Raw genomic sequence first — 14885 nt, forward strand, 5'->3', positions numbered from 1 at the left:
AAAAATGAAGTGTATTTTTTATTTAAAGGATGGCACATTTTAAATGACATAAATAGTTTGAATGATCATTTAATAAATCTCAAACATTGGGTCTGTGTTTAATTATTTGTTTAGTTTAAAAGACATAAATGAATGTACTGAAACAAAGTTTGATTACATAGACTATTTTTAAAATAATATTTATCAAAAATATGTAATAACAGCACAGTGGAAGACTATCAATTTTGTCTCAGCGCACTGTTATAAAATGTCAGTGTGTGTGTTTGACTATTAAATGTCATGTAAAAAGACAACATTTTAGTGGAAAATAAATTATTTTATTAAAGAGACACACTTTTTGAGATTTGAGGTGAAAGGGGACTATTGTGTAAATGCTCTAGAGCTGTAATTTTCTTTGTGTTTTTTATAGTTAAAACAGCATGCACTGTTAGACATTTCAAAGGGTTTTTACAGTAACTTACTGGCAACACTGTATTTGAGATTTACAGTATACAACCGTAAAACAGTTTACAGCATGTTACAGTAATGTCTGAAAATTGTTAATTACTGTAAAAACAGTTAACTATTATAAACCTTTTAAATTTGTCCTAAATATTTTATAATGTAATTAAATTAATATTATTTTAATGCTATTGACATAAAAAAGACACGATTACAAAATATTAACTAAATTGTCAGGGTTGGTGAGGGGGAATGGGAAAAAGAAGCGAGGACTCAAATGCAGGGAAATGGGATTTTATAAAATAATAAAAATAAAATAAAATGCAAAATAAACTACCCCGAGGGGTAAAACATTAACAAAACAAATACATACACATACAAACAGGACTGGGCAGGCTGGCAAGTATGAGGACTGGAAACACGACAGGACAAGACTTCAAACAACAACATGTGATGACGAACTGGCACAGGACAGCAAAAGTGAGGGGTTTATAAACTGTAGAAAATGAACACACAAACGGGTGGGACAAGACAATAGACGGGAGAGCGCATGACACAGAGAGACAACACAAGCCATGCGCTCACATAAAACAGGACAAGAACATGCAGCCAATGAGAGAACTCATTAATCGCATGTTCATGACAACACAAACACAACACTGAAGCACACGACAAAAGCACGTGACCACAATGTAAACACATAGCCATGTGCTTTGACAGATGCAAGACACGAGCACACGATGAATGACAACACTCACCGTGCGCTCACACACGCAGAGTGCATGTTTCATCCCAGCGCCAACCAAAACCAAAACCAACTGGATTGAGACGCTGGGAATGAAACTCCACGCTGCAGACAGACGAAAACAAAAACACGAATACAAGAGCGCGCGCATCTGAAGGATGCAGAGCGCGCGCGGCCGCGTCAAGCGGGAGCGCGCACACTCTGCGTACACCCACGATGGCGCGCGCGCACACAGAGACAGAAACAGGACCAGACATGGGTAGTGTCCAAGCTCTGCCACCAAAACAAGAATTTACAAGACCAGAGTGGCAGAACCCTGACACAGCAGGGCAAGGAGCCGGGCCAGCAGGGCTAGACGTCTGGTTGGTGCCGGCAGGGCAAGGAGCCGGGCTGGTGCTGGCAGGGTAAGACTTCTCCCAGATAGCAGGCAGTAATCGGCCCGAGCTCGGCTGCCCTCCGGCGCCTCCGGCTCCGACTCGGCATCGGCGAGTGTTATCCGGGCCGAGTGCAGCCCGCAGCTCGCTCGCGCACATGCGGTTGTGATGCGGCTGTAAAGCACTGGCCCGATTCCGGTCAACCATATCCTGGCCGCTTTTGGCAAGGATTCGGCTGATGGCAACCGATTAAGTTCTTATTTTATCTAGTAATCTGTTAGCTCCACGTTTAATGATAATTTGAGAAAATATTCATGGTACGATAGCAAAAAAAAAAACAAAAAGAATATTTAGTGTGGATGGTCGCAATGTTTAGACGCAAACAAAACAATATTATTTATAAATAGATTATACATGTCATCTAGAGAAAAACTATGTAAAATTCGCTTATTTTTGAGATAGCACGCTCCTGTGCTGACTGTTTTTTTTTTAAAGCAGAAGTTGGTTTCATAATAAACACATGCGTAACTCCTGATCCAAACTCCAATCCAGACGGTGGCGGTAATGCTCCAAAAAGCTGGTTGTCAACCACCATGGCACGAAGATCACAAGAAGAAAAGTTTGGTTTTTCAAAGACAAGACCGGTCAGAAAGGTAAGCTTTTTATTGCTTGTGTTCTGTATAATTAGCGAATTTAGAGCTTAAAACATTTCCACGGTGTTTGGTTGTAACAGCGTTTAGTAATTTAAAACAGTTTGATACGAAATGTAACTTGCTTTAAGAAACACGACTGGAGCTAATGTATGCTAACGCTAACCGTTACAAACACGTCTGAAAGTTCCTGTTCCTTTTACACAATGTTAGATTGTAACGTGTGTAGTAACTGAAAACTATTTTAATTATTATAAAGAAACATGAAACGAATTTGTGTGTATGCTAACTTTGCGTTAAAGAAAGTTTCTGTAGACGAATCCATTAACTAACTTGGCAAAACGTGTTTTTTTCCTGATTTAACATTATAAAGTACCGTGGATGTTGAAAAAATCATTGTACAGGCGTATACTTATCCAACAGTATTAATTCTGTGATTATGTGTAAATAAAAACTAATCGTTTTGGATTAATAAAATATTATTGTTTATCTTGTTTATGCAGTTAGTCACGAAAAGTGATCGAAACTCGACTGTTTACTATTCTCTTTAAATTATCCAAGAGAAATATATTACTATGCACTTTAATTCATATGTGTTAGCCTATGTAAATCAATTATATCTTTTGTTCAAGCTGTAATGGTCAGTTAATGTAAAACTGAACGTCTTAAAGCAGATTTTGATGTTTTTTTTTTTGTTTTTTATGTTATTGACAGTGATAAATTCTGATTTAAATGAATGGGTAACAGTATTTGTTGGTTAAGTCTCATTGTTCTTGTTTAACAAAGGTTAGTGAGATCATTTTGCAGCACATCACGACCAAAGAAGTCAATGGCACACTCTTTTGAACGTGAATAGGCATGTTATAGTTGTGTGCTAAAAGTCCATTATAAGCTGTAAACTGCTGATACATTTTCAACATAGATTGAGCTTTTCAGACATTACATTACTAATTGCTTCACAAACAGCTGAAATGGTTTATTGTTATTGGCTATCATCATCAAACATTTTTCACAATGGTAGGTTAATCTTCATGGGTACAGAATAATGCATGTGCTTGACCATCTTACAAATCTATGTCTCAGATTCATAAGGCTGTCACTCTGCATGAATCTCCGAATAAATCTTGTGCAACCTTCTGTGTACTGATTATTTACACTATAGGTATTATATGCATTAATTAACTTTGATAGTATTTCGGGATTTGAACTTTTCTTTACGGGAGGTTAACAACAATGTGATGTTTTATTATAGATGCATATGAGGAAGCTCGACTCAAACACCCATACGCAACTGTGATTTCTGACTGGTAGACAGATGAGGATGATGATCGCCTGTCATACATCTAAAGACAGAACAGGTTTGTTTGCAATTATTTTAAACACATACTGTCAACATTATGTCATTGATCTATTACAACCTGTGAGTTTTGCCCTGGCACTATACTAAAGTGATGTTTTGTTTTGTAAATGTATCTGATTAAAGGACAGTATAGACACATCTATACCATGATGAAGAAAAATTACTTGGAACAAAGAGGCTGGATAAAAGGCAGGTATGAAGATTTCAGAAATCAAGGCAGCACCACAAGTACCATCACCATCAATGACTATGGCAGAAATCTTAAGACCACCATCAAGATGCACAGATACTGTACATTCCAGTACACCAGGCGTGTCCAAACTACGGCCCGCGAGGCTTTTTATAAATATCAATAGAATCTGGCCCGCTATACAAAAATGAACGTAATTCAATAAATAACCACCGGGTGTCGCTATTACATGCATTCAATTAAGCAGCCGTTCTTGTTATGATCTATCTATCTATCTATCTATCTATCTATCTATCTATCTATCTATCTATCTATCTATCTATCTATCTGTCTGTCTGTCTGTCTGTCTGTCTGTCTGTCTGTCTGTCTACACACAGTTGAAGTCTGAATTATTAGCCCCTCATTGATTTATTTCTTCTTTTTTAAATATTTCCCAAATGATGTTTAACAGAGCAAGAACATTTTTACAGTATGTCTAATAATATTTTTTCTTTTGGAGAAAGACTTGTTTTGAAAGAAAGTAAAGATCAACTAGAGAATATCAGCAGTGTCTAACCCACTGTTGTATTTACAGAAGTTGTATGAGAATAAGCTACAGGTTGATTTATACTAATTTGTTATTTTTCTTTTTTAGCACGACTGACAAAAGTTTTAAAATCATGCAACGTCATAAAGCAGCAGCTGGGCCTGATTCTCACAAAACCAAAACAGACGTGATGAAATTCCAGAAAAATGAAATTTTTTTACATTAGTACTTGTTCACTACTAATTATCTGTTTATCTTTTAATCACAGATGGAGTGAGGACAAATGTCCTTACCACGCCACTGATAAAGAAGTGGAAAAATGCATTACAAGGTAGCTACAACTTGCCCCTGACAGGGATGGAGGAAGAAAGAAGAGAAAGCTAATGTGTCAAATGTCTACATCACTATTTTGTTTTATTTTTTAAACAACATTTTAAGTGTATTAGGATGTTCCCTGATACTTGAACAATTTGTTTCTTTCATTTGCATTTATATATATATATATATATATATATATATATATATATATATGTATATATATGTGTGTGTGTGTGTGTGTGTGTATATATATGTATGGTATGTATGTATGTGTGTGCGCCAAATTCTGAAGAAAGAAACATCTTGATACATTTTTAATAAACGTAATACAAATAAAATTATAAATATAAAATTGCACAAGACGTGTGTATATATGAAATGTATATGTTTGTGCAATTGATTTTGTTCAAGTTTATTTAAAAAAAAAAAGTTTGACTTTATACTTCTGCAATTATTTATATATATATATATATATATATATATATATATATATATATATATATATATATATATATATATATATATATATATATATTTGTTTGTTTATTATTATTTTAATGTTTTATTAAAAATGTTTCAAGATGTTTCTTCAGAATTCTGCAGTACTTTTTACAAGTTTGACTTGGATATTTTACGGATTGTCATTGGTATTTTTAAGATGTTTCTTGCTATATCTTAAATTGGTTTCTATATTTAGGTTTATATAAAATTTAGCTGTTTTTTACAAATTTTTTATTCAAGTCTATTGGGGAAAACAGGGTTGTTTTAAAAAACATCTGTGTTTGTGTGTAATTTTTAGATATTTTGTTTAAATCTTTCTGTGTCTTTATTGTGTTGTTTTATTGTTGTTTTTATATTGATATTCTTGTGCACTACAAAATTATTTATAAAATTTTTGTACTATTTTTTTCATGCAATCAATAAACGTTTAACATTTATTTATTTTGTCATTTGTCTGATTATTTTCGTTACAGAATATGTATGCAGTTTGCACTTTATTCAAAGGTTAAACGCAGTGCTTACACTTTGTGTTTACATTATAGCCGGTGTTTGCTGTTATATAAATTCAAATGGTTGTAATACCATATATCAAGTACCAATGTAATACCAAAAGGTTTTATAAGGTGTATAAATACGGAGTCGCGCCAGCTCCGGGCCGCAGCGCACATTACCCTCGCGCCGATTCCGGCGCGGATGCGCAGCGTCGGCTCGCTTATGGCCGCCGCATCTGGCCCGCTTGATTCGAGTCCGGCAGCCGAAGTTGGGCCGAGGGGTTAGTCTCCGGCAGGCGACAATCTAGCCGGAACTGGCCCGAGTGTATTTTGCTATCTGGGCTGGGTGGTGCCGGCAGGGCAAGGAGCCAGACTGGGACAGGCACTGAGCGGCACTGAGCTCTCAGGGGCTGGAGCCGACACTGGAGGGCGCTCAGGGGCTGGAGCCGACAATGGAGGGCGCTCAGGGGCTGGAGCCGACACTGGAGGGTGCTCAGGGGCTGGAGCCGACAATTGAGGGCGCTCAGGGGCTGGAGCAACCCTCGCAGAAGAGGCCTTTCTCTTCCGCCTCCGCTTTTGGGTGCGGGTTAACCCTTGGGGGCTGGACATGGACCAGGAGATGGTGCTGGTGGTGAGAGGGGTCCATTCCCCCTCCAGGATCTCCGTCTCCTTCCTCAGACAGGAATAGTCCACCACCTCCCAATACGTCCATGTCCCGATATCACCCAGCTCCTCCCAATCAAATGGCTCATCCAATCCAGCCAGAAAAAAGATGTGGATGAGGGTGGTCTCACTGAACCCAAGCCCCCGGACTGCCTCGAGAAGATCTTCTGCGTAGATGCAGAATGGGCGATGGTTCTGCCGGTGAGACAGTCCTCTGGCTGGGGGTTGGTCGATGGTTCCTTCTTGCTGGGAGCGAGCTGGGCACAGAAATAGTCCCATTTCCGCTGAGTCCTCTTATGGCCAGTTCGCACTGTCAGGGTTAGTGAGGGGAAATGTGGAAAAAGGAGCGAGGACTCAAATGCAGGGAAATGGAATTTTATTAAATAACAAAAATAAAATAAAATGCAAAATAAACTACCCCGAGGGGGAACCCAGATAGCAAAATACACTCAGGCCAGTTCCGGCTAGATTGTCGCCTGCCGGAGACTTACCACTCGGCCCGGCTGCTGCACTCAATCAATCAGGCGAGATGCGGCGGCCGTAAGCGAGCCAACGCTGCCGCATCTGCCCCGGAATCGGCCCGAGTGAAATGTGCGCTGCGGCCTGGAGCTGGCGCGATTAAGTCTTCTTTCACATACATAAATACACACATATATATATATATATATATATATTAGCGCTGTCAAAATTAACGCGTTAACGCATGCGATTAATTTGAAATATTTAACGCGTAAAAAAAAATTGACGCAATTAACGCATTATTTATTTTTTTTTTCCTGTTATGGCCAGGGCAGACGCCTGCAAGTTTCCCGCTGTTTCGACATACTTTTGGGCTGAGCTGATCATCTTCTAATGATCTGATCGGCTCATAAAACACTCAGCAGACTGTCATGTCTTTCTGCCTCAGTGATTGATGGTACTGTGTGAGCTGTCACGCTCTGAAAGTAAGAGGTTTCTTTTCCAGACAGAGCGCCTGTGTGACATAATCTGCAGCCCATTGGTTTTCTTTATTGACATTGGGCTGACCCAATCACAATCTTCCATGTTGGGCTCTGTGTAACGTAGGTGTGTATTTGTCAAAATAGCCGAGAGTCATGGCTGTTTCTTATGCGCGGGTTCGCGCCGCGGGAGAGCAGACTTTTGCGTCTGCACTCTGCAGCGGGGTACAGATCAATATATTCCTGTCTATTCTATCTAGTTACCTATCTGTCCATATACATATACTTTTTTAAACTTTTAATCTGCACCACGGCCTCGGCAACTTCCTCCTATGCTGTTTCCTTAACCTGCAAGTCTTTATTTTACAAATGATAGAGAATGTGCGCTTCTCACGCTATGAAGGGTGTCATTCATGTATTTTAAGATGCACTCGGTCAGAAGACAAGCGCAGGAGATATCATGACAGTGTTTTTGATCGTCAGCATGATGTAGGCTTATAGTGACAAAAATATTTATACAATATGGTTAATATAATGATATTTATACATGACCAAACTAGTGTGCAACTTAAGCAACTTTTTTTTACATTTAGTTTTGTAGTTCTGCCCAAACAAATATTTGTTGCATTTTTTAATTGTTTTAAGTTCATTTGATTGACAATGTAATAGCTGTTAGCTACATTTGATGTTTCATTGTTGAGTTAAACATGTTTTTTTAAGGGTCTCTGATACATTACTTTTATTATTTATCTTTATTTTATTAATCAACATTAATAAAATGTTGTATTAGTTTTTGTTATGCTCATTATTTTCTAGGCCCCCTCAAAACACGCAGGCACCCACATTTCCAGTGTGGATTATAATTTTATTTTAATAATAAATAAATAAAATGTAGTTTTTTAATTTGTCAACTCTCGTTATTTCCTATATATGGCTTTTGTGCTTTTATAGAATGGGAGTTGGTAAACATATTCAAGGGCATGCACAGATTTTCAATACTTTATTATTATAATTTTCCATATCTGCAATGCCTGTATTTTGGGATTTTTTTGCAGTCCACTGAGAATCCAATATGGAAATCAATGTTTTCTTTATTGTCATTGATTGTTTTGAAATTTAAATGGCATTAACATGCCTGTGTTTTTATTTCTGTAATAAATATGGGTGTCAAGCCAGGAACTTGGTGGTTTATTGTGGGTATGTTGTTTACATGAAGAAATCTGTGTTACAAGTAAACAAATATTCTTATAATGAATTATATTTTGAATTTAAATAGTATTTGACTTGCGTTTACATTAATTTTACACTCGAATAGCCAAAATTACAAGTTTCAGTCTTTTAAATGCGATTAATCGCGATTAATTTTTTTTCAGAAGTGCGATTAATTAGTTAATTTTTTTAATCGATTGACAGCACTAATATATATATATATTTATATATATATATATATATATATATATATATATATATATATATATATATATATATATATATATTTTTTTTTTTAAATATATATATATTTATAAATATAAACCTCACCCTTTTAATTACAACTATTTGTGTTGATATGACAAAAACAGGCTACTATGTTAATGCAAAGTGTAGGCTAGGCATTGTGTTTAAACAATTGAATAAAAATGCAAACAGTATACATATCCTATATAGCAAATAATCAAACAAAAGACAAAATAAACAATAACCGTTTATTGGATTGCACAAATATCAAACATATAATAATAATAAAAATGATGAATAAATGTTGCAGTGAACAAGAATTTACAACTTCAATATATATATAAAAAAAACACTACAAATTACACAATTATTACACACACTACAAATTACACAATAATTACACACTGTAAACAAAATTAAGTAAACTGGAATATTTAAAGAAAAAAATCTGAAATTGCTCATATAAAAAAAGTCTCAAACTTCAATAAAAAAAAGTTATGCAAGTGCAAAGCATAAAAAGGAAACAACTTAATACCAATATAAAAATAAATGAAATTGCACAAGTTGAAAGTAAAATAAAGAAATTGCCTATGGATCAGGGAATCTTAATAAACTTAAAATGTTGCTTTAGAATAAAAAAATAATAATAATTGTGATTTAGACATTTGTTTTCTCTCTTTCTTTCCTTCCTCCATCCCAATCAGGAGCAAGTTGTAGACACCTTATGTATTTTTCAACCTCTTTATCAGTGGCACTCTTCATATGGCCATTTGTCCTCACTGCATCTATGATTAAAAGAAATACAGATAATTAGAAGTGAACAAGTACAAATGTTAAAGAAAAAGTAAAAAGAAACATGCTTGCTCTCACACAAGTACAACCTAAAATGGCACTTAAAATTACTTTATATGTAGATTTTGTTGTTTATCTGGTTAATGATTTAAAAACACGTTCTGCATATAAAGGTATTTTGGCACAGATGAAAAACAGCTGCAAATGAATTGAAATGTATATTTAAAATCAACTTACTGACAACGACAGTCCTAAGGGTGAGTGTACGAAAGGCCACTTTTTGGTTAGCCCCACTCCAGTTAATTTGTTTAGCCAGGGAGTTGGCTAACAGCTTTCCAAGGATGCGCCACACTGCTTCTTTAGTGGAAAACCCACCAATTATTCCAAAGTAGGCTACCTACAAAGCCAAAAATAAATAAATAAATAAATAAAATTGAACTTTAAAATAAAAAAATATCAAATTTTGAACTACGCAAGAGCTTGAACTTACCAATTTCTTCATTTGTTCGGGCTGCTCCTTTATCTGACTTTCTAGCTTTTCCAAATCAAGTAAATTGGACAGTGGCAGGTAAAATGTGCTTGGTTCGGGAATGTCTTCACACTGCAGAGTACTATTTTGCTTATGCAGTTTTTTAAGAATCACGTCCAGTTGCTGCTCATGACTTCTTGTGCTTTTATTACTTCAGTCAGTAATGCTAAAAAAATAAAAAAGACAAGTATATTAGTATAAATCAACCTTTAGCTTATCCTTACACATCTTGTGTAAATACAACAGTGGGTTAGATACTACTGATATTCTCTTGTTGATCTTTATTTTCTAGCTGCATTAGGACTTTACAAATGTAATGATCGTTTTGAATTCTTACAAAGACATGACGAGTTGCAGCAAGTTCTTTCTTGATTTCCCACTGCAGTGGAACAAGGACTGTAAATGTTCCTTGGCATACTGGGATGTGCAGTATACGTGCATCTTGCTGGTGTTCTGAAGGACTCTGCCGTAGTCATTGGTGGTGACGGTATATGCGGTGCTGCATCAATTTCTGAAAGATCCTCCATTCTGCCTTTTTTTTCCAGTCTCTTTCTTCCAGATAAATTCTCCTTATCACTGTCACTGAAGTTGTTTCTTTTATGTCCCCTGAACAGATACATTTACCAAAAAAAAAAAAAAACATTTTAGAATAGTCCAGGGCAAAACTCACAGGTTGTAATAGATCAATTAAATATTGTTGACAGTATGAGTTTAAAATAATTGCAAACAAACCTGTTCTTTTTTTTAGTGTATGATAGGCGATCATCATCCTCATCTGTCTGCAAGTCAGACATCACAGTTGCCTGTGGAAGTTTAAGTCGAGCTTCCTCATATGAGTCTATAATAAAACATCACGTTGTTAATCTTTCCCCAAAATTAAAAATCCTAAAATGCAATCAATTTAATTAATGGCTATAGTACAGTGTAAATAATCCGCACCTTGAAGGTTGCCCAAGATTGATTTGGAGATTCATGCAGTGTGACAGCCTTATGAATCTTAGCCATAGACTTGTAAGATGGCCAAGCACATGCACCATTTTGAAAAAATAAATATCTAAAAAAAAAAAATTTAATTAAATATAGTGTGAAGTAGTTTTATAGTGGCATTTTACACATTTTTAAATTTCCATTTCAAATACTTTGTTTGATATCTGTTGATATCAGTTTAAATGTAGCAATGGCAGACAAGCAAACTTGTTTGAATAGGAAGTATGACAATTTTTTTGAGACTTATCAACTTTTGCACATTTAGGTTTTTGAGAAAGATTTGACACAAGATAAGCTCCAAGCCTGCAAGAATCAATTGGGTAGCCATACAATCTACTGACTGACTCAAACTGAGCATATACTATGAATGCATCATTATTCTGAATATAGATGTTCTGTACCAACCCAATTTCACCATCAATATTAACACAGTTATCACCTTTTGAAACCTTTAGACAAAAATCAGGGAAATGGATTTCTTTGTACTGTTTAAAACTGCTTTAACAAATGGCAAAATAGGCCCATCACAATGCTCTTTCCGAACACAACTTTAGAAATGTCAGTCTTTGAACCACCACTAGATATCTCAAATACTCTGCGTACAATTTGTGCAACAGGATAGCATGGCCGTCGGACCAATCTTTTTAGCTGACCTAAATAATTTTCAAAAGGAAATCCAGAAATGTTGTCAACTGGACCATGGCATTTCACATCATCAGCTAAGTGAACAAGGCCATGCACATTATAGACAACATATTCCTTGCCATACAGCTGCACAAAGTGTTTCACAAAAGCTATAAGTAGTGTCTTTGCATACTCACACATTTCAGAGCATTGAGTTGTGTCAATAAGGATAGAAATTGCAACTGCCAGAAGCAGGAAGTTATTGTAAACCAGAGTGCTTACAACATCACGAAGAACTACAGATCCTGTGTAGAGTAAAAACTGTCTTAGTTCAGTTGCCTTCCAGCGATTTTTCTCTTCAACTGACCTTGGTTTACGAGCAAATTCAGATGGAACACATTTCTTAAGGGAGAGTAGGTTCTGAGATAATTTGACTACTTTACTTGCTGGCATGCGAGTCTTGAGAGGACCATTGGTCCATAGATCTAATAACCTATGCATCACACCAAGACAGACTAAATGCATATAATCATGAGGAAATGCTGATACCATATTTATATCAAGTTCAGTAAGTGGAGATTTAGTTATGTGGTGTTCTTCATCACACATATTTCTGAATGTTTCATTAGTTCTTAGAGCTGAATTGGTCTCAGGGAAAGTCATGCGCTTTTGTATGTAAACACCAGACTGTACTGTAACATGAAATTAGCTCATTTTATGAATATTAATAATCAACAATAATGGTTTATTCTTAATTATTAATATTCCGGCTTAAGCTTCAGTCAGTTTGGTCAAACAAACATATGATTGTATATGATCATGCTCGCGCGACCGAGCGGACTCCCAGATTATGAATATTAATTATCAACAATAACAAATTATTATTAATCATTAATATTCCGGATCAATTTATTGCTAATTTGACCAAACAAACACGCAGAGCCGCCGCTCTTCCGAGCGGACACGGTAATCTATTCATTTAGAAAAAGGGAATTTAATTGCTACTTCTTTTGAAGTAGATTAATCATTCAAAAGTTTTAAACAACTTATAATAGCTAGGCAGGGGAATCTGTATTTCAGTGACATTTTCTCGTGAGGCAAACAATACAATTCATTAGATTATAATGGAATTTATTGACTAGTCAGACGTAACGAACAAACAAACGCACAAACATACATTAAACACAGAACGAAAGGTAAACCACGTGGAGATATCGGGTCTATAGAACGTGTAACAACAAAGAAAAATAGTAAAGCGAGGAAATAGAGATTTCAGGTAGAGTGACAAAACTCAGTTCCACCACACCATTCAGGACCACCTAGATTATAAAAAACACCTTTTTGATAAAAGGGGCACAGCTTAATCGCATAACTAAAGGTACCTGGACTTAATGCCTGGGATCTCTCTCTTTATGCTTCCGTCCTGATGAAACTCCTTTGATGTCCTTCTTGATGTGTTAAGTTTGTAATGCCGTTCGGACGAACACGTTTGCAAACTTTAAACTAAGTATACTTTTGCCGGAAAATAAAGAAAACGTGGCGGGAAAGTCAATGCGGCTGTGAAGAGCCGTGTGGCACGAGGGCCACCGTCAATGATGTTCTTTTTAGGACGTTCTCTTTCTGCCCAGATGTTTGGGCAGAAGGTCTGCTTATACCTGCGGGTCACGTGACAACCCGTACAGCATTCTGACCAATGATTTCAGGGGAAAGTTTGCGCGCGAACCTTCCTTTGTCTCGGGGCTGATCATATGCAAATTTGAGTGTCCGCCTAAAGCATGCGGACAGGCATTTAATAAAGGGCTTTAAAGAATAAAGCAATCATGTGTTGTAAAATGTCAGCAGAAACCCATCATTTAAAGTACATCAACATAATTTTTCATATTCTTACAATATTTATGCTTTACAAAGGCCTAAAGGGAACATGCATACAGGTTATAAGAGAGGTTACACAGGTAAGAAAAGTCAGAAATGAGATACAAAGTTTACAAAACATAACACCTTAGTTTTGTGCTGGTTCAGGATTTGATGAGTTCATTTTCTTTCTGTCGGAACAGCCTCGTGGTTGTGTGTGTGTGTGTATTTGGGCAGGAATGTCTTTGAAGTGGCAGACCTATCTCTCCAGGCTCCCTAGATTACTTAAGCTGTCACGAAAATCCAGACTTCTTGGAGCCAGGAGTCGTAAAACCCTTCTGTCGACCAAAGCCAGACCGTGATAAAATCAATAAGAAATTTTATCTGTGGACTGTACGCTACAGTACACATTTATCACATGATGAATAACCCGTATGAGACTTGACACCCTTAACATAAGCATGAGCAGGTGCGTCACAAACAACAGAACTAATTTTGAGAAGTAGTTCCTTTCCTCTGAACACAAAGCCTGACTGCAGGCTCTTAACTTCTTCAACTAAGCTTTTTAAATACTCAGCCAATATTTTTGGTTTGGAAATGCCACCAAATATTGCTATTAGAAAAGGTTTCTTTGTTATGCCTTGTAATAAGCCTAAAATAAGCCACAGTTGCATGTTTGTACTCTTGTGCAATGGAATGCCATCAAAATTCAACAGCAATGTCAATGTGTGTCTGTTAGGTAACTGGGGCAACATTTAACAAGAATTCCAGACAATGTATTAAGAATGCCAAAATAGTAGAAAGAACCTCCTTGTATTTGTTCTATTCTATACATTGTGTCTGTCTTAAGCAGTGTTCGAGCATCTTTTGGAAGGTTTGGGTGCTTACTACGCAAGACTGACAGAAGAGCCGTTAACGCAACCATTGTGATTCTGAAATTAATAGCCCAATCAGTTGAAGAATTTTTAAAAGCGTCATCTGAACTTTCCCTGACATGGTCACCACTGTGGTCAGAATCACTTTCAAAGCTATCTGACACCACAGCATCATAATCATTATAATGAACTGAGCCTTCAGATGTCACCATATCATAATCGTTTAGGTTATCAAAGTCTTTATCTTTAGGGGCCCCATCTGTACTATTTGAGACCATGGCCTCTTGTGTGCCGAGCTTGCTTGATCTTGTTCAAGGATCTTGTTGTAGACTGTCAAACAAACAAACAAACGTTTAAAAAATGTTTTTCACAAGAATCAATATAAACATTAATAATGATACAAGATGAAAAACATAATACACCTTGAGCATAAGCTGAAACAATAGATTTAAAACCTAGACATTACTGGATGATTACAGATGTTTTTGAAATACACAGTATTGTTATGCAAGTCCCTGCAGAACTGAAGTGGGCGTTTCTGAATTTATTTTCTTATTTAAATGTAGTTTTTAAAA

General features: G+C 36.3%; 1 protein-coding gene and 2 pseudogenes across 2 annotated transcripts; all 3 read right to left on the bottom strand.

Annotated features, from left to right (window-relative positions):
- Window positions 1-8886: 8886 nt before the first annotated feature.
- On the bottom strand, window positions 8887-10593 carry LOC100149169 (uncharacterized; annotated as a pseudogene). Its single transcript, XR_015492916.1, has 4 exons — window positions 10311-10593; window positions 9935-10139; window positions 9682-9841; window positions 8887-9437 (listed from the first exon to the last, which is right to left on the bottom strand). The product of XR_015492916.1 is annotated as an uncharacterized LOC100149169 (transcript).
- Window positions 10594-11449: 856 nt separating this feature from the next.
- LOC147836335 (uncharacterized) lies at window positions 11450-12277 on the bottom strand (the record flags this gene model as incomplete). Its single annotated transcript, XM_087256240.1, has 1 exon — window positions 11450-12277. A coding segment is annotated over one exon (828 nt), but the record flags the coding sequence as incomplete, so codon positions are not given.
- Window positions 12278-13759: 1482 nt separating this feature from the next.
- On the bottom strand, window positions 13760-14598 carry LOC147836336 (uncharacterized; annotated as a pseudogene).
- Between the last annotated feature and the right edge of the window lie 287 nt (window positions 14599-14885).

The sequence above is a fragment of the Danio rerio genome, chromosome 6 (genome assembly GCF_052040795.2).
Source record: "Danio rerio strain M-AB ecotype USA chromosome 6, GRCz13ab, whole genome shotgun sequence".
Classification (NCBI taxonomy): Eukaryota; Metazoa; Chordata; class Actinopteri; order Cypriniformes; family Danionidae; genus Danio; species Danio rerio.